An 11,804-nucleotide genomic window follows, 5' to 3' on the forward strand; every position below is an offset into this window, starting at 1 on the left:
CGAGTTGTTGAGACAATGTCATGATAAGCCAGCTGCAGGACATCCTGGTCGATCCAAAACCTATGAGCTCCTGTCCCGAGAATACTACTGGCCTGGAATGTATCAGTATGTTGAGCAATGGACCCAGAACTGCCACACATGCCGCCGCATCACACCATCCAGAGAAGCCCGTCAAGGCATCCTGCGCCCTCTGCCTGTCCCTGAAAGATCCTGGCAAGACATTAGCATGGACTTTATCACACACCTCCCACCAAGCCACGGGTATGATGCAATCCTTGTTGTAGTCGACCGACTGACGAAAATGAAACACTTCATTCCATGCAAGGGAACCTGTAATGCTGAAGAAGTGGCCCGCCTGTATGCCTGCAATGTCTGGAAACTCCATGGCCTACCACAAACTGTTGTATCTGATCGGGGACCGCAATTTATCGCCCAATTCTGGAAATACCTAACGCGCCGCCTACAAATCACAAACCTGTTATCAACTGCATACCATCCAGAGACAGACGGCCAAACTGAGAGGACTAATGCTGCCCTAGAACAATACCTCCGTGCCTATGTATCCTATCTGCAAGACAACTGGTCCGAATGGCTACCGCTAGCTGAGTTTGCTGCTAATTCTGCTCGCTCTGAAACCACCCGTGTTTCCCCGTTCTTCGCGAACTATGGATTCCATCCCCGCATGGGATTTGAGCCTGTCCTGCCTTCCAGCCGCCCTGCCACTCGAGATGCTGAGGAGTTTGCCCGTCGAATGGAGCTAATCATTGAATTTGTCCATGCCGAGATTGTGTCTGCCCAAGCCCGTTATGAAGAACAAGCCAACCGAAAGAGACAGCCTGCCCGCCGTTACCAAGTTGGCCAGTATGTATGGCTAGACTCTCGCAATATCCGGACCTTACGACCACAGAAGAAGCTAGATTGGAAGAACCTAGGACCATTCCGCATTATTGAGGTTGTTAGCCCGCATGCTTATAAGCTTGACCTACCCGCTAGCATGAGGATACATCCTGTGTTCAATGTCAGCCTGCTCCGTCCTGCTGCCGGAAACCCTGTCCCGGGCCAAAGACAAGAACCACCACCACCTGTTGAAGTTGATGGCCTGGAAGAATGGCAAGTTGAAGATATCCTGGACTCCCGCTGGGAAAGAAGGGGCCGTGGCGGACCTCGTCTGAAGTATACAGTCAAGTGGACTGGATATGATGATCCTACTGAAGAACCAGCCACGTACCTGGAACACGCCAAAGAGATTATCATGAACTATCACCGCCGCTATCCCCATAAGCCTGGACCTGGCCTCGACGGAGCTCGGCCTTGAGGAGGGGAGTACTGTCACGGTGCCAGCCGTGATGTATACACGTGACTAGGCACGTGACCCACACAAGATATCTATCTGTGCTCGACGCCGATCCTGTTGCAGCTCTTCGAGCTGCGTCTTGTCTATGTATCTGTAGATAGCCTGACCTGTAGCTTAACCTGTTCGTCAATTCCTAATATATCCGTACCTGACCCCGCACCCTGACAGTCCTGAATATTACCAATGCTCAGGTAAATTCATATTAATAAGTTCATAATAAATATTTCCTTCGATAGACTGATTTCTGAAGAAAGTTCATATTCATTACTGGAAAAATGCCATAAATAAAGCAGTACTATATCAATTCAAAGTCGTCGACTCTGTTTGGTCTCTTTTGAGACCTACGAGGCCTTGCAAGCACCTGTGGGAGAAGTGATTCATCTTCACTTGCAGAATCTTCAGATAGTGTCACGGCGCTCTACTAGGATAATGGAACATCCAACTCATGGGTTCTAGCTAGGTAGCTATCGACGAGAATAATCAACATGAGGAAGGAAGAAACGAAGTGACGCCGTATTTATCAACAAAGCAAACAACTGCATCTCACGTGATAGCCAGACAACGTGACCAGGCCGTCACATGCAGTCTCCTCTAGGTCATGAGCCTTGGCATATTTGTAGTGTTTGATATACTGTTGGATATCCAAAAGATATCCAACAGATCGAGTTGGACATCCAAGTCCGCAATCTGCGGATGTGATAGTTGGATATCATATGATCTGTTGGATGCCTAATTTCAACTATGCATACATGTTCTCAGTATAACCCGGATTAGTCAATTAATGAGCAAAATTCGTTTGATTTGGCAGCCGGTCCCCAATCATGTAGTTCATTTGTATTTTCTCAATTGTAACCAGTGCATGGATGGCCTGTTTTATGGTTTGGTCAGAAAACCAGTATGCCTGGGCAATGCTACGGACTCGGACTAGTGCATACTAACGAAATGACACTCCTATCTAAACTATTGCGGCCATCGACGAGAATATCAAATCCGGAGGGAAGAAGAAGAAGAAGAAGAAGAAGAAGAAGAAGAAGAAAAAATTTATCTAGATGATGAAGGGGTCTTACAGGTATTTTGCATCAGTGCTCATGCCTATGTTTGCCTTCATTGCTTGTACGGTTTCTTTGTGTGTTACTGCCATTTGTCTATATCGGCCATTGATGCAGCGTCGAGCCGTCACAGCTGCAGCAGAACTGGTCACATCACATGTAAATAAGGAATGGTATAAAACTTAAGGTGATTGGTTTGATTAGAGGAGCTCCGAGCTCGGCTAATAGTTATAGGTAATAATCTACGTGTACTGTTAAGACAAATGTGAACTGCAATCACGCACAAACTTTAATATAGACAAAGCGCGGCGTGGAATCGTGGACAGACGATATCCCAAGCAAATACTATTTTGCCAAGTTCTCTACTGCCATTGCCCATACTTAATCATTTTCTTAAGCTTCCTAGACTCGCGTAATAAACTCAACCCCAAAGTGAGAGAAAGCTTTAGAAGAGTTATTATAAGCAAGCAAGATAAAGTGAGAAGAAAAAGAAGAGATGATGGAATAATTTAAATGAGGATAATAGACTACTTCGAATCGATTTTGAGCCATCTGCTCGCTACGGAAGTCCACAAGGACAAAAAGACCAAGAGTTGGTTTTCGATAGTGTATATTCAGCTGCTCGGAAGCCATATAGACAACAGGAGCAATGAGGGTAGGATAAGACAGAAACAAACGAAGACAGACAGGTAAAAACAAAGCAGAACAGATCATCCCAACGCCTCGCCTCCATAGACTCGTAAACATTACTCGCTTGCAAAATATGCTCAGAAAAAAGAGAACAGAACAAAACCAAGAAAGCATAGTGCAAAAAATAATTGATTTTCAAACCAACGCCGTGACCGCCCGCTCTGTCCGTTTAATGGAGAGAATCAATGGTGAATATGCCAAGAAAATTGAGCCACTATTGACTGGCGGCATCCACGATAGTGGTAATGTCGGCGCCAATACCAATCACGTTTCCAGCGGCATCAAGTCCGTTCAAGGCCTTGTCGCCGGAAGAGGAGCCACCATGGCCAGAGCCATGGCCCTTGGGGGAGCGCTTGGAGTTGGCAGCATCCACGATAGTGGTAATATCGGCACCAATACCAATCGCGTTGCCGGCAGCATCGAGTCCGTTCAGAGCCTTGTCACCGGAAGAGGAGCCACCGTGACCCTTGGGGGAGCGCTTCTGGTTGTTGACAGCATCCGCGATAGTGGCGGCATCAGCTCCAATACCAATCACGTTGCTGGCAGCATCGAGTCCGTTCAGAGCCTTGCCACCGGAAGAGGAGCCACCGTGACCCTTGGGGGAGCGCTTCTGGTTGTTGGCAGCTTCGGCGATGGTAGCGGCATCAGCTCCGATGCCAGTAATGTCCCCCAAAGCACCGGTCCAAGTCGAAACCCGTTCGCCGGTGGAAGAGCTAGAGTGGTGGTGGCCGCGAGGAGAACGCTTCTGGTTCAAGTACTCCTGGAGGGTCATGGCATCGGCGATCGCACCAATACCGTCGGAGAGGGCGCCGGTAACCTCAGAGACCTTGTGGGAGGTCGAGCCGTGGGAGCCACGGGGGTCACGGGTCAGCAAGCTGGAAGAGCGACCAGCGATTGGCGCACCAAGGACTGAGTTGGCGGAGAGGATGGTGGCAAGAGCCACGGTAGCAAGCTTGAAAGTGTCGACATACATTTTGAATGAGGATTGGTTGGAAGTCGGAAGATGCGGTAAAGCGAAGAGTTGTAGAAAGCAGAAGGCTTTGAGATCGGAAGGTTTGTAGTGAAGATGATTGTGATTGTTGATGGAGAATTCGATTCTGGGACCGATTCGAGCAGACTTTTATAGACCAACCCTCTCATACATTGCTGTGAAATTGTATACAAAAATGGCCCCAGGCTGACCAGCGGACACCATCGCGACGCCGTACAGCACAAGGTCGACATTTGGGGTCTAAGGATCGCGACAGTACCTGCGCATGCTCTGAAACTGCACCAAGGAAGAACACCAAGATTGGCCAAGATCTTAGATATTGGACGAGCTTATTTTACTCTAATGCTTTAATGGAGAAACAGTCAGTACGGGCACGTTATTGGAGAATTGCAGGGTAGTGGGAACAGACTTGGGGGCCATTTTGATCCTCCGGGATGCATTCACAGTTGGAATAGCCACTGTCAAAATCTGCCTTAAGGACAATCCGGCGTGGCATCCAAATAGCCTCCTGAACCGTGCTTAGAGCGCCATTTGGGGGTGGCACCCTGAGGCTATGCCGCAGGAATGACAATTGAAACAGTCTGCGCCCATTTTGGTCCGGATTTAGGCAATTTTCCTCATGTTTCATATCCTCTCAGGGTATATTCTCGACGCATGTGGGGAATTTGCGTGCGCTGAGGACTATGCATCGTTTAGCGCCGTCGTAGACTGTATGGACTATGGACTGGAGAGATGTCGCGATGAAATTCAGCGTGGTGATGATGGTGATGGCGGTGATGGTGGAAACCGTGTCTACCGCTTTATTCTGCCGTGTCTATTTTAGTGCTGCCAGCAATACAGACTGCTCCAGCGTCATCCACCATTATTCTTCTGCTTTCTATTCTGTACTCCGCCGGCCAGTTCTCAATTCTCAGCACAAATAAATGCCCCTGTCTGTATTCCATATACTCAAAACCTACACTTGCCCATTCTCAGTATGTCCTGATTCAGGAACCAGGTGGCATCGGATCCTTCGGGCTACCAAGCCACGCCGCAAGATACGGCTTCGTGAATGGTGATTAATCCGCGAAGGCCGCATTTTCATGGCCGCAGATGGCAGATCCTCCTGTGCATGTACGTACAATAGGCGGGAATTCATTTTACCTTTCTGTTTAAAATAGATATCTCAACGCAAGACCTCGTCTAGCCGCGGATTATTGATTCCCCCGCTTCCTAGAGAATCCCACTTCGACTAACATCCAAGGACCTGCATGTCACATTATTTTGATGCTGGGTATGAAGCAAGTAGCTTAGAGGAATCAGGCAGCTAATTATCATGATTATCCTTGTCTGAGGCTGTACAGATAAGATTTTTAAATTGCTCGTCCGCTCAGCCGTACTTAAGCCACATAGTTAAGTGTGGCAAACCGTCATTTTTGCCCTTCGCTCACTATTGCTCTAAGGGTGATGCTTGGGTGAGCATTAGTTGAGTGCAGGTGATTGGGGTGATCAGTGGGTGAGCATGGCCTTGCGAAACCTGTCACGGGCTCGGAATAGTAGATAATAACGAACTGAATTCCTATCTAGACTATTGTAGCCATCGACGAGAATATCGAATCTGGAGAAGAAAAGAGAAGAGGAAATCTATCTAGGTAATGAAGGGGTTTTATAGAGGTTGTTGCCGACATGGTTGAGTAGCAGCATTTGTGATGTATCATTCATTGCTGCAGTGTTGAGCCGTCATATATGAGCCGTCATATATGAACCGTCATATATGAGTCGTCACAGTAACACCATTGTGCTAGAAGCGGCCATATGCTGCAAGCGGCCACGAATCCATAGAATGGATAAAAGCCCCTCATTCCATAGATAGATTCCCCTTCTTACTTCCTTCCTCTCCAGATTCGATATTCTCGTAAAACACTAGTTTAAATAGGAATATCAATTCATTATTCTCCACTAGCCCAAGTTCATGACGCAAGCGACTTAGGGAGCTGGAGATTTTGAGTGGATAAATCATAATATGACCCACATAGTATCCTGTATCCCACGTAGTATTCCATATCTCATGTAGTATCTCCTAATCTCTCTTAATCCTAAGGGTGGGGAGGGTCATCCACATGGGTGACCCTAAGGACCCTCACATGCTGAAGAGCCGCAGGAGGCCAATACTTAGCAGTCAAAATCACTTAATTTGGCCATCCAATAACTAGTATATTTGGTATTATTCAAAGGGTAAAAGTAAGGATTTAGTGGCAAGAGAGGTGAATGGGCCATAAATCACTGAAGCTGACCTGTAACTTCAAAGATATCCTTCCAAAAAATATTCCAATAGCCGCTCGTGAATACATCTGTTAAATATATATATTTTCATCGGCGCTATGTGCATGGTTTTCAACAGCTTTCATAGTTCACCCTTTTCGGCAGAATCACTCAGGAAGCTATTTGTTTACTTTGCATTATTTATACCTTCACGTGGCTCTTCAAGATAAATACCTTTGAATGAAGTAATGTCCTCTTCTCTTTTTCCTAGTTTAGATGTTCATCGAGTACATTCCTTCTACAGGAACTAGCTATCATAATACTATATCCAAGGACTAATGTATATTGACTATGTAATGGTAACTTACATATTATCACTTATAATTAATATAATCTTAAAAATTTTGATCAGAAGTAATATAAATCAGAGAGATTTTGTAGGAAGCTATTATGTGAATTGATTCTAGGGCTCATACAATACCTATCATCCGAAGTAGCAGAACAGGAGTAACGTGTTACGGTGTAAATAACAGGTCTGTATTAAGATTAATCATCATTTTTATGCATCCAAATCGGGTAAAGCGTGGGAATTTTTATGAAAATGAGGGTCGACGAGGGTCCTTGAGGGTCACCCACACGAGGTCTGGCGAGGGTCGAGGGTCGGGTGAGGGTCGCGAGTTTTATACCCGCCCCTCGCGAGGGTCGGGTGGAGGGTCCAAAGGTTGGACCCTCATGAGGGTCTGGGCGAGGTCTAATAGCGGTGGACATCGTGCGATCCGGAGATGAAACACAAATACTTTATTTAGAAGCTAGAATCTGCGATAATCAAATGGACATTGTTGACAGGTAGAATGAGAGAGAGCATGTGCGAATTGCTTATATACAAGTTCGACGAGCCCTGTCTCAATGATCCAAAGACCGCGGGTTCTCTCGTACGCAGTGAAGTCGGCGAGGTGAGTTAGAGTTCATCATGGGACATGTCATTAGAAGGCGCAAACATTTCATGTGATGTGGAGTATGTCAACGGAAACGCCTTTCAGAGAGAAATCCGACCCTAAACTGCGTTTGTCGGGATTTATTGATAACTAACAGAATCTATAGCATGCGACGTAAGGCCGCGACTTCCCGGCCACTTCACTACGAGATAAGTTATACGCAGTGGTCTCTTCCCGAACCACTACATCACCCAGTGTCGGAATCAAACTTATTGGTCAACAAAGCCGAAGTGACCACAGAAGTGATTTTACGCATAATCTACACACCCCTAGAGTGATAGACCAACAGAGGACGAGATCAGTTACCCTCGGCATTTGAAATGGCCTTGGCAACCTCACCAACTCACTCATATGTGCATATTGTCCGACACTGCATCATTGGAGAAATGATGGGAACTGCAGAGGATCTAAATAACATGCTCACCGCCAGTGTATCCCATATTCCCCTTCACCGAGCGCGAATTGCCCGCAAGTCGTGCAACGCGAGACCAGACCTGGCCCGGCCTGGGCATGCTTTGTTCAGACCCAGTGGCCCATACAGGACATTTTGGTAGGTGGAGAATGGTTGATTGGTTGGTGGCTTATCGGCTAAGCTAACTATATACAGCGGATGCAATAAGTGTCCGCACCCCCCTCTTCTGCCAATATTGACCGCTTATATATTGCCGCTAATATACATCTAATATACATACTACTCTATACATACTACTAGTCTACTACAGAGTACGAGGCTCACCATTGGTCGTGCGACAACAAATCAACCGCTAACAATCATATTGCAATAAAAGTTAGTACATACGACCACAGGGTGTGGAAAACAGGGCTTCCCGTCCGCTCAGCCGTACTTAAGCCACACGCCGGCCGGTTAGTAGTTGGGTGGGTGACCACCAGCGAATCCCGGCTGTTGTATGTTTTTTTGGTATATTTTTTATGCTCATGTGAGCAAGCACTTCCAAGCAATTGTTTTTGCCATTTTCTCGTTGCCGCTAAGAGTGATTGATTGCCAGGTGGCATTCTATCACTTGACAGTCACCCTTTTAAGTTTTTTTTGCCTCGTGTCTCGAAAAACAGATCGAATGTTTAAATTAATTTAGGGAATATATATATATATATATATATATATATAGCCGCAAACTTGCCGAGTCTCGAGGATTTACCGCAGGCTATCAACGTGAGACAGTAGAGCAAGACAATGAAACAGGAACCCTTTCCGATCATGGGATGACCGCTTCGAGAGCAGTGTGTAGCAGCTGAGGCGAAATAGTGGTATGTCACCATTTGACCCAGAGGAGAGAAATGCTGTTTCTTCAATTTACAGTCGATGCTCTCTTTCAGACCCGAGAATTGACCTACAGTCAAGCAAGTTCTCGGGTCTGAATGGATGTTAAAATGGGCTCTACCTCATTATTAGTCCAATCGATATACAGGTAGACAATGAAATTCTGCTCAGTTAGATGGGTGCGCCATGTACTTTACCCTGTCCAGGATCGCTTCGATGCGAAGACCGGATGTGTAAATCTAGAGTATAGATGATAGTGGGCAATGGAACTATCGGCTCTCCGCTTAATACATTAGCACAAAGGCTGGCTGGGGTTAACTTGACGTCCTCGTTGAGTAGAATACTGCTTTTTTTTTTTTTTTTTTCAAAACACCAGTTGATGGTGGTTCGGCTGCCTCACTAACCTTGCTAAAATAGAATGTTAATATACTGTCCACAGATACTGGTACTTCATCCTGAACAAATCTTTTTAACCCTTTGCCCCAGTCTTGCTGTCATAGATTAGGTCAGGATAGGCAAGCGCTAATGATAGCGAGGATTCTATGAAACAATATGAAGTCTATCAAGATTATTCCTCAGATTCCTCAGCATGATAAGAATTCTAGAGTGCTACTGAGAGAAGACGATGATGGAAAGCAATGGGTATCATTGTGTAAAACTTTCTTGTAAGATGAATGGTGGGATCATCAAAAGGACGTTGAATCAGGAGAGAGAGATGAGACGAGTGGAGATCACCAATCACTGGAGTGCCTGGAGTATATTATCTACAAAAAGCATGAATAGGGCTTTGTCAAAAAACATTATAATGCAGGCCATGGCTTTTCATCGAGTCCTTCGATTTTCCGGCAACTCATTGACAGGAATATTTTCCAGCTCCGCCAGATAACCTTGACCGTCCAACTCTCTCGGTTTGCCTGAAGACAGAACAGGGCCCGATTGTATCGCTGGTGCTTCTTTGATGGGCAATTCCTCTTGAGAGAGTTGCTTCTGTGATGAACGACGCATGAAATACCAAAGCAAGGCAAGAATGACTGCTAACCCAGCAACACCACCAACTACGCCACCTGCGATAGCGCCCGAATTTGAAGTAGAAGGGCAAGTTGGCTTATCGGCATCTAGTTATATCAGAAGTGGCCTCATACCAAGTAAACAGGATATGAATCTTACCAGTAATAACTCTCGGCTGCCACAACAAATTAGAATTGTCAGGAACATAGGAATCCTCACACCCAACTCCATTCCCATCGCCAGCAAGATACCCATCTGTCCCCGGCAAACAACAGAAATACCCACTGTCCTTGGTGTTTCGGAAAAGAGCCCAGCTTTCGTTGGCACAGTGTGGTGAGTTTTTGATTTCCTGTGTACAGCTATCGGTCCCCGGACAACATGCGCCTGAACTTTCAACACTGGGCTTGGGACAGCATCGGCGGAACCCGTCCACTGTTGTATTATTGCCTGATTCATTTTCAAGGCAGAAGCCTTTTCTGCGTAGTGCGAACCCGTAGGGTGGACCAAGGCCAGCCATGACGCTGAAGGAAAATAATCAAAAGTGAATTAAGTGGAGTAGAAGACATGCACCATGTATATTAACTAGCAGGGGGGAACATAGGACAGAAAGAGTAATGATGAAAGTTTGGAAACTTCCGGATTTTAAAGGCCAGTAGAAGCGAGAAAAGCAAAGAAGGGATCCTGGTGAAGTTGAGGAGAGTCATTTACTAATAATGGACTTTGTGTTCGGGCTTACATCGGCAAATATCACTCACTTCCATGTCGATCTGTTGCACTTGATATAGAACACGAGAAAAGTCAACAGCTTAGTGCACAACTTGAGCTAGTTGGGGGGCTGGTCTGCGCACCTGGTTGGCAAGCCGCCTTTGCATTGTATACGAGGTCGACCTCAGTATTTTTGCTTTGCGGGCCCACAGCAAGCTTTGAATGCCAAAGAAGGCTACCATACGAGTAAGCAAGATATCCTAACGTTATTTCTGCCTACAGTCTGGTCACGCTGGTTTGTATGTCGCGAAGACTGTGACGGCTCAGCGCCTCAACGTCGCCTCAGTGGCTGATATCGACAAACGCCACCATGCAAGCAAACAAAGAAAGCACTTGGCGCGGTCACAGATTATAGATAAAAACCCCTTTTCTTCCTGTAGATGGAGTCCTTTTCTTCTTTTCTCTCCAGATTCGATATTATTGTCGATGGTTACACTGCGGTTTCCGAGCAGCAAGTGTGTGGGTGTTCTGATTGGGTATCAGCTTGCTGGGCGGCTCCTTCGCTCAGATAGGCAGGTTCTTGGGGTTAAGCTTGTGGTTGGTCCCTCCAGTCAACCGGGTGGGGTGCCGAGAATTGGATAATTAGTAGGGTTTACATGGGTATAACTACTGTCGCTAGGCGAGGGCGGTCTGACACACGGCCCGCCGGGTACTAATAAGCGGGCCGGCGCCGTGAAGCAGTTATCCACCGTGCAAATTTGGTCTCAATTAGCATCGGAAATTTTTATTATCATCTGTGTCATGGCCTCAAAATAGTAGATATTAGCGATACTTCTATTACTGCTGTGCAGGCCGAAAGGCAGCAGCTTACCCATGGGGCCACCGGTCAGCGTCAGAGATCCTCAGCACTAAGGCAGGGGAGCTGCCACCTTCTCAGCTTGGCTAGAAAAGTCCCAGTTCTATACAGGCATCTGCCAGGGTCATTAGTATATCAAATTGATCATGCAGGGACCTCCAGGCTTACCACTAGTTCCCGCCACGGCTCTCTATTCTCCCCTTTTCCTTCTTTTAATTCTCTTTCAGCCCCAAACTCAATTTGCTGTCTGACAGCCTTGGAAACCCAAGCAGCTCTCGCGCAGGGGCTACCTATTGTCAAGAGCCGTAGCCCAGCTACTTATAACTAGATGTAGCGTACAAAAGAATTCGTTGAAGAAGAAATGTGTACGGAGCGGCGGCCATCTGAGAAGATTGATAGAGATTGATCGAATAAATGGTTGGCCCGAGTAGCGAGGCGAGGAGATTCTTATAGTCGACGTGTGCACATTTATTGTAGATTAAGCACTCAATCAGCTGTGTATGCGCATGTACGTTCGTTAGGCAATATGCATCTTTCGTCAAGTTAGTCCTCTCCATATAGACCTCGTTAGTCCGGAATAATCGACTCCCGATTTCCCTTTTGGGCTACGATCCAAGAGACCCTGCTTCAATATCT

General features: G+C 46.5%; 3 protein-coding genes across 3 annotated transcripts; 1 reads left to right on the plus strand and 2 right to left on the minus strand.

Annotated features, from left to right (window-relative positions):
* Positions 1 to 2,690: 2,690 nt before the first annotated feature.
* EURHEDRAFT_218228 (uncharacterized protein) lies at positions 2,691 to 4,214 on the plus strand. Its single transcript, XM_040777996.1, has one exon. The coding sequence runs from the start codon at positions 3,167 to 3,169 to the stop codon at positions 4,004 to 4,006; it is 840 nt and encodes a 279-aa protein (XP_040642286.1). The 5' UTR covers positions 2,691 to 3,166; the 3' UTR covers positions 4,007 to 4,214.
* Positions 4,215 to 9,421: 5,207 nt separating this feature from the next.
* Positions 9,422 to 10,124, minus strand: EURHEDRAFT_399867 (uncharacterized protein; the record flags this gene model as incomplete). The annotated part of the gene is made up of 2 exons (XM_040779961.1): positions 9,422 to 9,714; positions 9,767 to 10,124. The coding sequence occupies 2 exons, from the start codon at positions 10,122 to 10,124 to the stop codon at positions 9,422 to 9,424; spliced, it is 651 nt and encodes a 216-aa protein (XP_040642287.1).
* Positions 10,125 to 11,410: 1,286 nt separating this feature from the next.
* Positions 11,411 to 11,798, minus strand: EURHEDRAFT_218288 (uncharacterized protein). Its single transcript, XM_040777997.1, has one exon. The coding sequence runs from the start codon at positions 11,723 to 11,725 to the stop codon at positions 11,483 to 11,485; it is 243 nt and encodes an 80-aa protein (XP_040642288.1). The 5' UTR covers positions 11,726 to 11,798; the 3' UTR covers positions 11,411 to 11,482.
* Positions 11,799 to 11,804: the final 6 nt, after the last annotated feature.

This window comes from Aspergillus ruber (assembly GCF_000600275.1).
Source record: "Aspergillus ruber CBS 135680 unplaced genomic scaffold scaffold00003, whole genome shotgun sequence".
Classification (NCBI taxonomy): domain Eukaryota; kingdom Fungi; phylum Ascomycota; class Eurotiomycetes; order Eurotiales; family Aspergillaceae; genus Aspergillus; species Aspergillus ruber.

Coding starts and splice junctions, on each gene's coding strand:
- EURHEDRAFT_218228 (XM_040777996.1), top strand. CDS start 3,167: ATGCTCAGAAAAAAGAGAACAGAACAAAACCAAGAAAGCATAGTGCAA.
- EURHEDRAFT_218288 (XM_040777997.1), bottom strand. CDS start 11,725: ATGGAGAGGACTAACTTGACGAAAGATGCATATTGCCTAACGAACGTA.